The following is a 17,585-nucleotide window of genomic DNA, read 5'->3' as shown; positions in this document are numbered from 1 at the left end:
AACAGAATGTCCTCCAGGTTTATCCATGTTGCCTCTTAAATGTCTGCTTTTCATGCATGAGGACTCGTCGTTGTATGAACATGATCACATATGTTGTGTAGGCAGTTCTTAGTAATTATTATTAAACATGGAATATTCCCTCACAGTCTCACATACAGAGGGGTCTCTGCTGCCAGCATATGGGTTTGGGAGAAGTGATTAGATCCTAAGTGTTCTGATCCAATCAATGGTAATCCCATGATGAAATAATAAAATATGATAGCATTGGTGGAACATGGTGAAAAGCTGGAAGTGGGACCTAGTTGCAGGAAATTAGCCAAGAAGGGTGTAACTTGTCTCCTTCCTCTTGATATTTTCCTCTGCTTGGGTCAGTAATGTCTTCCACATTACTGTTTCTGTGATGACACTACAGAAATGACCACAAACTGAAACCTCTCAAGCCATGGGTCAAGATGAATCTTTTGTTTGTTTGTTTCTATTTTTATTTTATTTTATTTTTTAAATTTTTATTTAACTTTTATTAATTACACTTTATTCCTTTTGTATCCCCCCATAAGCCCCTCCCTCCTCCCCTCCCGATCCCCCCTTCCCCCCCTTTCTGCATGCATGCCTCTCTCCAAGTCCACTGATAGGGGGGGTCCTCCTCTCCTTTCTGATCTTTTTTTTTTTTTTTTTTTTTTTTGTTCTTCTCAATGCAGTTTATTCAGGAACCTTGAAAAATCTTCTGACCCTGGGGAAAGCCAGCCCACAGCTTAAATAGCCTCTGGGTAGCCAACCCCAGCATGCCACATGGGCAATGCAGATAGGTCCACATACATGGAAGCAAGCCAGATCCTCAGCCTTAGCCAAATGTGGAATTGTTCGTGACAGAGAGCACTCACCATCGGGAAGGTGGAAGGCGGAAACCAGCTCCTTCTTTAAGGCACAGCATTCTGCAGCTCTCTACAGTTCCCCTTTTTGTTTTAGACACCTCAGGCAAGAGTAGAGGTTTGATCTCTGATATTAGAAATAAATTGGGACTTTGTACCAATGTTCATTTAGGTGTCATTCACCCAAAGAGCATCAGACCCGTCTGATACCTTTTTCTCAGAGGCGGGACCTGGGGCATCAACCCGCATGCAATCTATTTTCTTACATTATTTTTATCATGTACTTTGTCACAGCATTGGGAAAGGTAAATAACACATCAACTTTCCTTTGTTTAAGATGAAAAGCCAAGTCCCAACTGACTATGACATAACTGATGATGTCACATCAGTGTCACTGGTCATGCTGGTAAAAACTGGGTGACATTTTGCCTTAGTGCATTCAGAATTTTCCTACACAAATACCATCCCATGGCAATTTCTTTTGTTGTGTATGGGAAGGCCTTTAGGGGCCTTTAGGGTTACAAGCCTGTTAGAGAAAGGGGTGCAAGGGACTGGAGTGATTGCAGTCAGTGCTGTACTTAGTAGTGCTTTTGATTTTTTAAAGCATACTTCTGTGGGAATGTGAGAGGATCCCCAGTCTCACCCTTCACAGTGAAAAGCAGAGGAGACAACACAGGGAAGAGGTGGTAGGAGGGCGGTTGTCTGGGAGGCAGAGATTTAAGGGCAAACTGGAGGCAGATGAGAACAAACTGATAAGTGAACAACATAAGCATCTATACTAAGATTCCTAAGTTGAAAATAGACAAAATATATTTTTTACTCTTAGATTTCCAACCTCTTTATATCCATTAATTTTGACTTTTTTTTTCTTTTCAAGTAAGAAGGCACAGAGGACTGTAAACACACCTAATAGCTATTCTTCTCTGCTAACTTGGGCACACAATTCTAGGCTTCTCCAAGGGTGTTTCCAGGGGTCAGTAGATCATTAGGAGTGTGGCATATCTGAAGGAGTAAGCACTTGATAATATATCATTTTTAAGAGGGGGGAATGGCAGTAGGCCCAACTATAGAAAGGAGCTACATCACAGGTCGGTATCCTCTCTTCTCTTTGCCCTTCTCTCTGCTTCCTGGCTGCCATGACATAGACCTATCTATTACATCATGCCTTCCCTGTTGCAATAGAATGACACTTCTGGAACCATAAGTCAAAAAAGGACCTTCCTCCTTTAGGTTGTTTAATCAAGCATTTTTCAGAATGCTGAGAAAAGTAACACAGAACAGAGGTTATAATGGTGAAAGCATAGTGCATGACAGCCGTTCCCAGAATGTGGCCCCTGGGTCAGGGTTACCAGACTAACTGAGTAAAGCATTAGGAGTACCGGCTCTCAGACTCCACTCCAGGCCAACCAAACCAGTCATCTGGGGAGTGAGATCACTATCCTGTGCTTTTAAAAGCATCTCAGGTGAGGCCCTCACTTATTGTCAATGGAGAACTACTGTTTTAGTAATTAAAAGCCTGGCATTTGGAACCAGATGGCTTTATTATATTGGGAAATTCATTTTGCTACTGTTGTTATTGTTCCCTGCTTGTAAAGTGCAACAGCACCAAATTCATATTGTTATAATGAATATTAAATGGGCTAAATTATGTAAAATCCTTAGGACAGTGCCCAGCTACTGCAAACACCTCATGGCTATAATGATGACAATATATATGATGATATAATGACAATATATCATTATATATCAATATATATTATATTAATTATATAATCAATTATATAATATATCAATATATAATATATATCATTATATATCAATATATAATGACAATATAATGCTATTCTGTGTAGGTTTCATTTTATTTTCAGATCTCATCAGGAGTGGCTGCATTGTCATCTTCTGTGGCCTGGTAAGGCTGCTCCCCCCTCAGGTGGAGGTGATCAAAGAGCAGGCCAATCAGTTCATGTCAGAGGCAGTCTCTGTTCTCATTACTATGGAACCCACTTGGACACTGAACTGCCATGGGCTACATCTGTACAGGGGTTCTAGGTTATCTCCATGCATGATACTTGGTTACAGTATGAGTCTCTGGAAAGACCCCTGTTATTTATCACAATTTATTCACATTGTATCCCAGCTGTTAACCCCTTCCGTTGACACTCCCTTTCTTCCTCCTTCTTCTCCTCCCATGCCCCTTTTATAACTATATTGTTATAAAAACCAGTTTAGTCTTTCCCTGATACTTGCTTTTTATCATGCTGAATGACTTCTCTCTCCCTCTTTTGTACACTACCGAGCATCATACTATCTTCCATGTTATCCAGTAGGACATCACCAGTCACCCAAATCAGGGACTACCTGACCTTGTACACATAGTGTGTGCAAAACTAAGAGCTAAACAAGCATTTTCTTTACACATCAGTATATTATATTAAACATTTTCTTTACATATCAGTAGAAACATTTGGTGGGACAAAATGACATAGTAAGGCAAATCAATTTTGGACTGAAATGAGTGACATTTTTCTTACATGGGAACTTGGGATTTTCTATGTGTCTTCTTGAGGAATTTGAAAGTGGAGGTGCATCTAGAAAGTGCAGCTGCAGATAGCAATAGGTCCCTGCACTATTTGTTTATTGTCAGAGTGTAAGAGACACTCTCAAATGCCATGGGATGCATCAAGTATTACAATCAGGTGGCTTAGGGGCCTCTCAATTATTTAAGGAGCTGGGACATTTCTTGAGCTCTTTTCTGAAGTTTGTGTTGTCATTCAGTAACTCATTGACAGTGACTTTGTACCCTACACAACACAAATTCACTCTTTCTCATCCTCATTCTAAAACAGGCACTTCTTGGTTATGTCTCCTCTTTACACATTTTCACAGTTCCTTTCCATTCTGGCCACAGAGAAGAGATTCCTTAAATATGACATTTATTTTTCCTTGAAGCTCAGCCAGTAGATGTCTCCATTACTCTCTCACAGCTAAGATCATCACTGGCAAGCCAGGTTTAATTGTTTCTTTACTCGACAACAAGGAAGAGAATTTGATACTTTGCCTAAAAAATGAGCAGATGCTGAGAAGGACACGTTTGCATCCTACGTTCTTGGCCCCGGACCCCCCCCCCCCCCAGATTCAGTCAGAAATGAAAACTACTTCCTTATCCCTCTTTTTCAGGCAAAAGAAAGAGCTGATTAATTTAAGCAAGCAAGATGCCAACAGCCTCCTCCTCCTCAGTACATCCAAGTTTCCTTCGCTCTCAGCCACCAAAAGCACCGCTTCCCTCCTCCTTCCCGCCCACTCGTCGCCACCCCTGCAGGTTTCTGTGTCATCAGGGAACGCCTGTGGGTGAAAGCACCCGCGCCACCGCTGCCTCCTCCTCCGCCTCTTCAATGTAGGGGTTCAGCACTGGACAGCTCCCGCCCAGCCAACAAATGGCAGTCAACTGATTGACAGAGGCGCCGACCAAACAGGGCACGAGACGACTTGAGGCCGCCCTACAAGGGTTTGGTTGCAGCCAAGCTGTCTCTTTAAACTGGTTTCATCTGAGAGCAGGGAGAGACAGCGGTGGGGTTTGTGGCCAAACATAAAGGCTCCACTTAACCAGCTGCCTGACTAGACTCCAAAGACACGAACATCTTCAAAGAAAACCTTGGTTCCTTGGGACTCGCCGCTGCATTCGCGGGGTGGGTCTGTGTGCGCGCTTCCATCTCGGGGCGAAAGGGTCGAGGAGGGGCCAGAGAAGGGAGGCGGGCACAACCTGCCAAGGGTGTGATGATGGAGCAGCGTCTTCAGCGGCCGCGGTGGCAGCATCAGCATCAGCGGCATCAACAGCATCAGCAACAGCTCTTGAACACACCTCAATGATAGCGGCATTGGAAGCGGCTGAGCAGAAAGACGTAAGCGGGCTAACTATAGCTGCCGGGATGTAACCTGTTCGGCTCAAGGCTGCGAGGTGCGTAATCCCGAGCCGACCCATTGTGGAGCGGGATGCAGCCAGCATTGCCACAGGTGAGTTTGGTCTGTGACAGCAGCTGAGCCAGCTGGATCTATTTCAAAAACATTATTTTAAAGTCCATCTGGACTAGGCGCCACCTGGAGAAGGAGGAAGACAACCCCCTCCCCAAGTCTTACTGGTAATAAATTGAGGACCAAAATTTACAAAGTGACTCCTCCGTTTACCTCCTTTCTTCTGTGCTAGACAGAAGGAAGCCATGGCTTACTCTTTGCTCCTCTGCCTCCTGCTCGCTCATGTGGGATTGGGAGCCTTTGGCGCCAGCCTCGACCCTCCGGGACGGCCTGATTATCCCCGAGAGAGGACTCTGAGGGGGAAGCAGCATGGCCAGCAGCTGGCGCGAACCTCTGCCCTGGAACCCTCTACTCCTTGGAGCCGCTCCACCGATGGCACCATCTTGGCACAGAAACTAGCCGAGGAGGTGCCCATGGACGTGGTCTCTTACCTCTACACTGGGGACTTCAACCAGCTGAAGCGAGCCAACTGCTCCAGCCGCTATGAGTTGGCGGGCCTGCCGGGGAAGTCAGCGGGTCTAGCCATCTCCCATCCCTCCTTGCATGCGGCTTTGGATACTCTGACACACGCCACCAACTTCCTCAACATGATGCTGCAGAGCAATAAGTCTCGGGAGCAGACCGTGCAGGATGACCTGCAGTGGTACCAGGCCCTGGTACGGAGTCTCTTGGAGAGTGAGCCCAGCATCTTCCGGGCCGCCATCACCTTCAGTACCGAGTCGCTGTCCACGCCTGCCCCTCAGGTCTTCCTCCAGGCCACTCGTGAGGAGAGCCGTGTCCTGCTCCAGGACCTGTCCTCCTCTGCTCACCACCTGGCCAACGCCACTCTGGAGACCGAGTGGTTCCACGGTCTTCGGCGAAAGTGGAGGCCCCACTTTCACCGCCGCGGCTCCAATCAGGGGCCACGAGGCCTGGGCCATAACTGGCGGCGGAGGGATGGGCTCGGAGGGGACAGGAGCCAAGTCAAGTGGTCTCCACCTTATCTGGAGTGCGAGAACGGGAGTTACAAGCCTGGGTGGCTGGTAACGCTCTCTGCTGCCTTCTATGGGCTTCAGCCTAACCTGGTCCCGGAATTCAGGTAAGGAGATGGGGAAAAGGGCAGAGTCCCTTGGTTTTGCAGATGGGCACTCTGGGAAAGCACACTTGTCTTCCAGTGAAACTTAAGTTTCCAGCCTTGGAACAGAATCTCAGGCTAAGGGATACCCAGGCAGGCTCATGTGGGGAGAAGTGGGAAGTTCCTGGGTCTGTCTGCTTTAGAAATGCGTGGAAAGCCATTCCCTGGTGTGCGGGGGGAGGGGGGTATTTGGCCTTAATCCTTCCATAGCACAGGGGGAGAAAGTTCTTTAAAGATTGTGTCTCTGAACTTTGGGGGAGCTTGGGAGATGCCCATCAGGCAGAATCAAGAATACCAGATGACAGAGAGTGAGAGAGCTAGAGAGCAAGAGAGGGAGGGGGGCAGACAGAGAGAGGGGGGAGAGAGAGGGCAGGAGGGAGTGAGAATTCCTTGAATCCGCCACTTAGGGCAGTCTCTGCCCACTTCCTGTGAGCGTGGACTGGAGCACAAGCTTCTGTTAGTCAGCTCCCAGAGCGTGTAATTAAACCTGTACCATTCCCTGGGCAGTTCTGGTCACTCAGCACTGAGTCACTCGGCAGCAGAGCGGTCTCCAGGATCCAGACTTGGCAGTTTGGTCAGAGTACTCCTATTGGCTTCCCCCTTCTCCTAGTCATCCCTGGTGTCTTCCTCCTCACCTTCTCTGTTAGGCACTTCTGAAGGTTCTCCACTAGAGTTGAGGAGGAAGGAATCAGCCTTACCCAAACAGAAGACTGGGAAGAAACTTCAGGAATTCTCCCCTTGGCATTGGAGGAAGGCTAGCATTTGCAAATCACCACTGTTGCCCCGCAGCTTCATGGGGAGGAACTTCTAGAAGCAGCCTTTTAGGAATCGATGTAAGGAAGGAAGAGAGAGGAGGGAGGCGAGACTCCATAGAGTGTTTTGGAGAGAACTGCAGGTTGATGGGTCTACCCCAGGTCCCTGATGGGAAACTCTGGAAAGAAAAGGAGGGGGACTGGAGTTGCTATAATTATTGTTGTTGTTGTTTAACCTTTTGGGGACTTGGAAGAAGTGAGAAAACTCCCTCTCTCTGATTTATTTACTTTTGCTTTAGCACTTCATGGACAGGATACCAATATGTGGGAACACACCAGAACCAATGATGGGTGGGCAATTGGGAAAGTCAGAATGTTGTCTTCGCATTGGCTGTAGAACTGCCTCAGATGAATTGTTTAACCTCTTTGGGCTGTAGGTACTTATCTATTAGGTGAGAGAATTGAAATAGATTGACTCTAGGGAATTATACAGCCATAAAATCCCATAGCTTCTAATGTCTACAACACTTGAAAGGGCATACGTGAAGAACCCCCTTCCTTCTTTGTTTCTACATAGCCCCCATGTATGTTTATGGTTCTTTTAACAGTTCTATCTTAATCTGCAGCAACTTTCCTACTTTCAGGATAATCTCATTTCCTTTTGATTCTTGCAGGATGCTATTAGCAAGCTCCCAGACCAGCTTTGAATACTTACCAAACCATTTACCCACAAGAAGAGAGCTCAGCAGAGGCCACTAAGAGCCAACAAACCATGGCTTATAGACTATCCTTTTCAGAGTGTCTCAGGATCAACATCTCTCCCTTTTCTCTCTATTCTTCTCTTTCTCCTTCTCTCCATCTTGCCTCTTCCTCCTTTCCCCGCACTGCCTCTCTTTCACCCTTTTCATGATGATAAGCTCTGTGTTAACTGCATGGTAGGACTATTTTGGCAACTTTCTCCAGCAGTCTTCTGAGTTATGTTTTATTGTTTTCTCTATTCAGTAAAGGTATCTGAAACAGAGAGGGGTTAAATTTCACGGCCTATTGCACAGTTATTAAATACAAGAGCCAAGATGCAAGCTCACTTTATGCTTGTAACTAGTATGGTAAACCCTGTTTCATAGAGATAGCATAATAAACTGGGAAACTACTGGATATTAATGAGAATATTTCCAAGGGTCAGATGTGGGACTGGGGAGGAAGACCATTTGGTTTTAGAACTGTTTCTCTCTGCCTTTCCATATCTCTTCTCTCTACCTCTGCCTGTCCCACTCTCTCTGTTCATCTGGCTATCTCTCTCTGGCTCTGTCTCTTTACCTCTCCCCCTCACATACTCGGAATGTAACCTGGACCACAACACATGTTAGCCTAGGGTTCTGTTACTGACCCACACCGCCAGCCCCTACAATATTTTCTTTTATGATAAAAAAAATATATATTGTCTCTATGTACTACTCAGTGCTTTCAGCCAGCCAAGGTGAAAGGCTGAAGATGCAAAATGGTCTAAGCTTGTGAGAACTATGTATTTCTTGACTATGTTCAGTAAAGGTTTGTTTCTCTAATGCTTCTTCAGCTAAGGTTAAAAAGCCAGTCCTTGTGTGCCTGGCTTCTTACAGCAGCTGGTCTGCCAGAGATCCACAGAGAGCAGAATCTGTGCTCCTGTGGACACTGCCTACCCTATGGGTGGCCTCTATCCTTCAAACCTGTATTGAAGATGTAAGGAGACAACACTGTAGGAACTAGAAGAACTATTAAAGAGATTGGGTGGTTCTACCTGTTGTTTTCCAATGAAACAAAACTAGACAGAAGTGACTTATTTTCTGTCTAGAAGTCATATACACAGCTAGGCCACAGTGTTTCTTTCATAGTTTAGAAATATGCGCTAGATTGGGTCTGATGCTCTTTGGGTGGATGACACCTAAATGAACATCAGTACAAAGTCCCAATTTATTTCTAATATCAGAGATCAGACCTCTACTCTTGCCTGATGCGTCTAAAACAAAAAGGGGGAACTGTAGAGAGCTGCGGAATTCTGTGCCTTAAAGAAGGAGCTGGTTTCCGCCTTCCACCTTCCCGATGGTGAGTGCTCTCTGTCACGAACAATTCCACATTTGGCTAAGGCTGAGGATCTGGCTTGCTTCCATGTATGTGGACCTATCTGCATTGCCCACGTGGCACGCTGGGGTTGGCTACCCAGAGGCTATTTAAGCTGTGGGCTGGCTTTCCCCAGGGTCAGATGATTGTTCAAGGTTCCTGAATAAACTGCATTTAAAAAAAAAGAAATATGCGCTAGATATATCTATGGTATATATAAATAGTTTTGTTTTGTTTTTTGTTTTTTTTTGTAAAGAATGTTAAACCCGGGGACTTTCATGGACTAAGTAAAGTTTTCTACCATTGAGATACATAGGAATTCTCTCTTTCTCGAGGAGAACTTGAAAGGAACTCAGGACTAATTTGGTTTTATCTCATTTTTTAGTTGTGGAAATTGAGACACAAAGAACTAAAGAAACTTCCCCAAAATGGAACTGGACCATTATTTGTTGAGCATTTACAGTAGGTTGAATGCTATAACTGAACTACTACATAACTTCTTAGAACTCTTCAGTACTTACAATGTCAGAAAAGTTGAGTAACTAATTCAAGCTGTGAGATGGCCATTAGGGAACTCAACTCAAATTTCTATTACCTACCCAGGATGCCTGTTCAGTCTCTAAGTGGACATACAGTGCTCTCAACTTCTTCATTTCACATTGTTGTTTTCACATTTCTTATTGTTTGTTTAAAAAACAGTTTTCTGGAGTTACTATATATTTCCATGAATAAGTGGCATACATTTATTCTTGTTGGTCAGTCATGCAATAACTTATACGATGTAATGAGAAGAGTGCTACGCTGGAGTTAGCAATTTGCTTCTGTTTCCACCTTTCTCTTTAGCTGGGCTGAATAACTCCTCTGGAAACCAGTTTCTACATAATTAAAAAGAAAAATGGGCTTGGTGACCCTCACACACCTCTATACATTTGTGATAGTAGCTTCTAAGAGGCTTGTCCAAACAGTGGACAAGTGGCTTTGGGAACTGGTGTGATATAAATAAATTCTGGACCTTGGAGAGCTGATATTGCCATGTCATGGACACTTATTCATATAATGCACATAGAAAATCTGATCAATGTGTACAATTTTAAGAATGTAAGCTAATGGAAAGGAAAAATTCCACTTCAAAATAAAACCATGTATGATTTGAGTTTCCAGGTCTTGAAGGAACCCTGAAATATATTGAAACCCAATATCAAGGTGTTTCACAGATTTTTAATTCTGAAGTCTCAATCCACCCCACATAGTCTTCCTGAACATTACAATGTCTGCACATCTTCTAGCACCATATCTACTCTTTAAAAAGCTCTATTTTTAGCTTATCACTATCATTGACTATAAACTATCTAGAGGAAGTATTTCTTGTAGTGCCAGAGAATCTTGCCATTTTCAAGAAAATATGTTTGGATGCAGAAGTGGGATAACTGCTAAATAAATTACAAGAGTGAATGCTCTTGTAGTTATATATTCTCTAAAGAGGGAGGTGTGTTCCCCCCCCAAAGATTTTACAGCCTTAACTTCTGCATGAGTCAAGTGCTGTTTTTAACTTCAGAAAAGCTCTGTGGGCTAGACAGTGTCTGGGTTTAAAAGCTCTCCTTTTCAGTCTTCAACATGATTGAATGTGACATACATTGCATTTTATGATTATATTTTAATGTCCCAGAGGCATGTTGTTAATGTGATTTTGTGCTTAGTTGCTCAGCAACATCAAGACTCAGTCTGTTTTCTCTCTTCAGTTCTAGTTTGGTGTGTAAAGGATAGACAAGATGAATACAGTACATTGGAATGCTGAAATCTCTGGCACCTTGAGGGCTGCAGCTCATACACAGAAAGCTCACTGTACTGCTGCAGCTCATACACAGAAAGCTCACTGTACTGCTGCTGAGTTTGAAGCCAATAGTTATTTCCTTTGTCTGGCATTGGCACATGCAGTGGCGAGGCATGCATTGTTGGTTGGTCTTTCAGCCTTCTCCACCTTTTAGCTTTTAGTAATAATTCTTTTCCATGTGCAATTTCTACTTTGGCAGGGCACTTGTTCATTTAACTAATTTTCTATAGGAAAAAACTTGATATATAAAAACATTTAGGTGTATGGCTGTCCCATGAAATACTTTTTTGAGTTAAAAGATTAATGATTTAGGCTAACAGTCTTGTACAGCCCGCTCACTTCCTAAAATGCCAAACCTAGTATAGGGATGGTGACAGAATTACCTTTTTATACTTTAGATTATAAACAGGGTGTCTCTAGTTTTATTACATCAGAGTATGTGGAAAATACAGACTGGCTGATACACAATTTAAGTCCAATATTAGGAAATTTAATCCCTCTTTTTTTTGTTTGAAGAAAGGCAGTCTGTGTCTGTCTGTCTCTTTCTTTCTCTACACACACACACACACAAACACACTGCCATTAAGTGGAAAACCCATTTTATAATAAACTAAGCCAGTAATTCTTACTCATTGTAATGCTTATTATAATTTGCTACCCTAAACTAATCTTTTCTAATTATTGGGACACAGAATACCAATAACTTAAAATAAACTGTAGTTTCATAAGTTTTACCTATTTTTCACAATTTATCCATCATGTGCAACATATATGCTTGTCTATATCCTTATAGAAAGAGTTACATGCAGTAGTATGACACATGGCTTTTATTTGAGAGATGAAAAGGTGTCACAGTAAAGGAAGATATATTCCATCATTCATTCTCATTTTTTAATGTTTCTAAAACCAAAACACATTTTACAATTCAGGGCATACCATTTTCAATTATTATTCACTTTCCTTTGTTTGTATACACTAATAACACCAAACCTTAGAATCAATGTCATCTTACCTTTGATGAACTATGATACTGGGAAAGGGAAAAATACGTTTCAAGTTTTCTTGAAAGATAAAGTTCTATCATCATTGGTAGGAAACTATGCATATATGCAACATGAGATATAGATCATTATCAGCACTGTATGTAGAATAGACTGCCATATATATTCATCATAATTTTGTTTATAGGGGTTAGAGGTGTGGTTCAGCATTAGAAAATATACTGCTCTTGCAGAGGAATGATTCCCAGCACAAATGTCTGTAATTCCAGCTCAAAGAATCCAACACTATCTTCTGACCTCTGTGATCACCACACTCCTGTGAACATATATATGTAATTAAAAACAACAGTGATGAGCTACACTAAAATAGATAACCACTCCCCCCTGAACATATATGAAGTATGTAATGAATTGGGCCAGAACCCACAGAAGCTTTCAAAATAGGTTGGGAAAGTATGATAAAAATCCTTCTCATGCCATCTGGCAAATTATTTCATTCTCACTATGGGGAAAATGCTCTAAATACTGAGGAGAATAAATGACCACCAAGAGACAAAGTGGGAGCGAAGAGGCATATCTCCTATCTCCAGAGTGCTTCATTTATTTTCTGTGGAAATAAAAATTTCTTGCATAGCTACATAATGAGTTTTGGTTATTTGGAATTAAACATAATTCCTGTAGAGAATAATATTCTTCCTTTATTTTTGTTTCTTAGTTGCCCGGAATAGAATGAAGAGATTAACTTTCCAAATACATAATGCCTCAGTCCACTGTGTAGATCAGGGTTTTTTAGTCCAGGAATCATTGAAGTTTTGGGTCAGATAGCTATTTTTTTATGTGGCTTGATATATTGATTTTTAATGTCTTTAGCAGCATATCTGGTCTCTACCCCACTAGACAGTGGGGCAGACACCATAACTTGACAAACTCTTTGAAAACCACTGGTATAGAGGAATAAGGGTGGCATATGCCATCCTAAGACTGTGATATTTAAAAGGAGTCAAGGATTCTTCTTATATGTATACACACATAAAACAGTTTTTGTGTGCATATAACACAGTTGTGCATGTATTTGTACATAGTTGTATATGTGCAAATAGAGATATGTAGGTTTCTTTAGGCTACTTTTCTACTTACTCAATTTGAGTGTAAGATCATAGAAGAACATGAATTGAAATTGGTAAATTTGATGATAAATTAAGTATCAATTTACATTTATATAACTACATGGCTCAGACTATCTCAAAGATTCCTAGCAGACTCAGCTGCTAAGCATTGCTTTCTACTTATATGTTTTATATTCAGCATTTTCCATTAAAAGATGTATTTTGAATGCATCTCTACTATTTGAGATTCTTCTGTTGAGAATTTTCTGTTTAACTCTGTATCCCATTTTTAAAATTAGATTATTTGGTGTGTTGGTATTTAATTTCTTGAATTCTTTATATATTTTGGATATTAGCCTTTTGTAGGATGTATGATTGGTGAAAATATTTTCCCAATTTGTAGACTAGTGTTTCGTTCTATTGACAGTGTCCTTTGCTTTACAGAAGCTTTTCAGTTTCAAGATGTCCCATTTATTAATTGTAGATCATAGAGTCTGACTTTAAGGTAACACAGACCCAGAAAGACACACATGGAATATACTCCCTTATAAGTGGATTTTAGTCACATAGTACAGGATAGACATACTACAATGCACAGACTCTAAGAAGATAAGTCAGATGGGCATCTTAGGTTTCATGTGGGCCCGCTAGTTAGGGGAGTGGGGGATATCTCTGACACAGACTATGTTGCATGCTTTTTGATCACTTCCCCCTGATAGGACTTCCCCACAAGGCCACAGAGGAGGAAGATGAACTCAGTCCTCAAGTAAATAGATGATTTGGGGTGTCTGGGTAGGAGGCTCCCCTCTTCTGAGGAATAGGAGAGAGAGGACATGGGAGAGAGGCTGGGTCTGTGAGGAGAGTAGGGAGGGGTCTATGACCAAGTTGTAAATTGAATTAATTAATAAAAAGATGTATTTTGAAAGGGTAGTATGTGTGTGTATGAGTATTTAGGAGAACAGAGAACTGAGACATAAAAGGGGAGGGAGGAGAGAAGGCAAGGGAAATGAAACAACTGGGGTGAATAAGTAGATGAAAATGATCATCACAGACCAGGCTCTTGATTGACTGACTGAGAAATTTTCATATTTGGATGAAATTGAACTATTCTTCCCTAGAAGGCAGTCGAGGAATCTAGTTCCTGAAGATTTTATTATTATAATGATAAGCTGACTGTGCTTTCATTTCAGAACTTCATTTCAGGAAGTTAGAACAATTATTAGGCTGAAGGAATATTAATATCTTAAAATAGTTAGAAAATATTATGGGCTGGAGTTTCTGCTAGATGGTAGGGCCATTGCCCTGATTTTGACCTCCAGCACTGTAATGTTTATACTCCTCTAGTCATTTGTCTCCTAAGGGAACTGCTTAGACAGCTTGCGTCCTAGGAGTATGAGGATGTTTTATACCTCTGTATCCAGTGCCTCCTACAAATACTTGAATATTTCAGAGATGCAGTGTAGAATAGTATCAGGAGGAAGGATTGAGGATTATAAACCTAGGTTTGAATCCATGAATTTGCAGTTCACTTCTGTGTGACATTGGGAATGTTACACAGTCCTCTCTGTCATTCAGTTTCCTTACGTAATAGATATAGGAAACCTACAGTTGTTTCAAAGAATGAAAAACTGTGTATCATCTCTATAATATCTATCATATCATATCATATCATATCATATCATATCATATGTCATACCATATCATATCATCTATCTATCTATCTATCTATCTATCTATCTATCTATCTATCTATCTGTCATGTATCATCTATTTACTTATGGTCTTTCTACCTATCTATATAATGTATAATTAGGAATTTCTGCTAGTAATACTGTTCATTTTTAAAATAACATTTTATTACATGCACTTGCAAGAGCTATAAGGAATATATGATGGGAAACAAAATCTAGGTATCCCTGACTTATTTTTTTAATAATGGGGGTACATAGCCAGCAAATTAAAAATTAAAACAATAACAATAAAAACAATAATGGAACAAGTGCCACAAGAAACTGTCCCCTGATATAGGGTCAGGTACATTATACATTGTATCACTGCCTCCCTGACCCAAAGGAAATGAATAGGTGAAGGTGGTTAAAAATGTCTAGAAGGGAGAGATGGATCCATGAAGAAATGGGCTAGGAAAAAGTCTTGTTGAGAGATGAGCTTAACTGAGAAATGGAGAATGGAAGAAGATGCAGCAATGCTGCATAAAAGAAGAAACACTAACTTTTCGTGTCCATATTTGTCCAAGAGTAGGTCTGATTTATCCAGAAGAGTTTCAGTGTCTTCTGTCCTAAACTTAGAGAGTCCTATACAAGACATAGTCCTGAACACAGGCCATACTGTTTACATATGAACAGTACAGCAAATATGGTAACAACAAGGAATGAGGAACTTCTGGTTTAACCATTCTTTTATAGTAATTTTCTAAAGGAGAAATTATTTTATATTACTGCCTCAGAATAGCATACAAAGCCACAATAGATTTTACCACTCTATACCCATCCATTCATATTGTGTGTGTATAGGAGGGTGGGGTGGGTTAGGAAGTGCTGCTTTCTGGTCACCTCTCCCTCCCTCTGTCTTCTTCCATTGTTTTGAATCAGAAGCATGAATAGGCCCACAAAGGAAAAAAATAGGGAGCATGGCAAAATCAAAGCCATATATTCAGCTCAGCTTGTATCTAGGAATTACATTGCAAAGTATAGTGAGATTAAATACAATGTTTTTCTTTGAAGTCAGTTAAATCTGAACAGTTTAAATATACAGTATATAAGCAGAATGAATATATAGCTATAAATGATCACAAAGCACATTACTGACTTGGCTACAGGCTGTGCGAAGGTCTGATTTGTAAAGACAAGATTTTAATAGCCTTTCTTGGAAAAAACATTGCTACAAGGAGCCAGTCTTGGAATGTGAATTTCCAGAGGGAGAGTGCAAAGAAGGCACAGCTAAGGAAAGCATTAGAAAATCCAGAATTGTTAAACTTGCAGGCCTTTTTCTTCAAGGGAAGAAAATGGCTGATGCCTGGTCATCCAGAAACTTGGATCAAATGTTATCTAATAACCTGGTGATCTTTTGATATTTTATGGAGCCAGTTTTCACCTGAACCCCCCTAATCCTGAGCATTGCTTAGGCCCTAATCTTGAGCTCTGTCTCTCAGTGATTGGAACCCATCCTTTTAAAAGAGGGTCCATGAACTTTGCACCTTCCATCAATAAAATCTATCTTTACATGCTTATAACAAGTCCTATCTCCCTAGAACTTATCCTGAGTCCTGTTTTATCAGTCAATAGAAATCATTCTTATTGTAAAGGTCTCAGGTGTTTTGTTATAGAGATGTACTTTGCAAGGGAGTTTCAATGTAGCCATCCCTGAAACTCTGTTGTGATAATTGCCACATGGAGACTCCCCCCAAAGTTTTACTGTGTTTAAACGTGGAAGAAAAATAAACTAGGAGGTCAGAATTCAGAGGTTTTTGAACTAGTGCCTACTAAAATGGTGTTGACTTTAGTGAGTTTCATTTGTCATCTTACACGGATACTTTCCTTGCTGACCATGACGTTTGCAGAAACCCCAACAAAGTCCTATGTAAGAATCTCTGTCCTTCTAGTAACATGTAAGTGGTGAATGCATTTTATCCCCAAGCCCCAGTGATTTCAGTAGAGAGCCTTGGTTTGGTTTTTGGTTTTTTTTGGGTTTTTTTTTTAAGCAAAAAAAACCCCTGGTCCTGGTCTTGGTCTTGGTCTTGGTCCTGGTCTTCCTGCTTTTTGCCTCAGTTAGACTTGGGGGTTTGGGTTTTCCATTTTCTCCAGTGAAATTGCCATGAAAGATACAAGCTGTGTCTGTTTGTCCTGTTCTTGAACATGAATGCAAATACTAGACAATCTGAAATGTAGAGGAAGTAAGAGTTAAAAATCCAGAATTACTTTTAAGGCATTGATTGGCACATCTGTTGCATCCAGGCCCAAGCCTGTAAGATAGAACACTTCTTTTCAGACATAGAACAAGAGGATAAAAGAAGCAAGGATACACAGGGCCAGGCTGGGATGAGGTCATGCAGGTCCCTGCTCTTCTCCTTGCTGGCCAGTCTGGTCACTTGGTTGACTTCTGAAGTGAAGTCTAAGATGCTGAGGTCAGAGGTTGCTTGAAGAGACAGAGAGCCCTGAAGGGAGACAGTGAGCTTTAAAACATGGATTTGGAGAAGGTAGAGTCTGCATGATGGGAAAAGTAGTGTAGGTAGACATGCTTGATACTAATGATATCAGGGCTCCTTCTTTGCACTCTTAGTTTCACTCTTAGTTTCTAATGAAACAATTTAACTTAAATGGACTCGAATGAAAGCTCAAGAACAATTTTATTTGAGATTAAAAAAACCTCTTAAAAAAAACTCTTTAGATCAGGCAAGCTCTACGTTTCAGCATCTGCCTGGATGAGGAGAATTAAAGAACTGAGGAGAAGAAAATCCAATGACATGCTTTTTGAGTTACCACATTGCAGCAGGCAGCCATGTGGTGGGAAGAAGGCTTTAGAGGAAAAGTATGGAAGTCCAAAGTATCAGAAAAAAAGCATATTTACGTTTTGGCCAGTATCCAGAAGAAAAAGACAGGATAAAAGAGGATAGTTTTATCTTTTTGAGTCAGGACTCTTTTTGACTGTGCACTGTAATGGAAGGTCTCCACCAGGCCAGAAACACTGTTCTCTTGACCAGGAGTCCCTTCATGGGACTTTATTGCTATTCTAACATAATGACTGTTTATAATAGAAAAGTAAAAATAAT

General features: G+C 41.3%; 1 protein-coding gene across 1 annotated transcript in view; it reads left to right on the top strand.

Moving 5' to 3' along the window:
• Nucleotides 1-4,316: 4,316 nt before the first annotated feature.
• Gpr158 (G protein-coupled receptor 158) overlaps nucleotides 4,317-17,585 on the top strand; it is a 561,148-nt gene continuing 547,879 nt past the window's right edge. The window contains exon 1 of the mRNA XM_060373102.1: nucleotides 4,317-5,979. Coding sequence (XP_060229085.1) covers nucleotides 5,087-5,979 — 893 coding nt within the window. The 5' untranslated portion in view covers nucleotides 4,317-5,086. The remainder of the gene's footprint in view (nucleotides 5,980-17,585) is intronic.

Source organism: Meriones unguiculatus, chromosome 19 (genome assembly GCF_030254825.1).
Source record: "Meriones unguiculatus strain TT.TT164.6M chromosome 19, Bangor_MerUng_6.1, whole genome shotgun sequence".
Classification (NCBI taxonomy): domain Eukaryota; kingdom Metazoa; phylum Chordata; class Mammalia; order Rodentia; family Muridae; genus Meriones; species Meriones unguiculatus.
The sequence above is the reverse complement of the archived record's forward strand: the minus strand, read 5'-3'. Positions and strand labels throughout refer to the sequence as shown.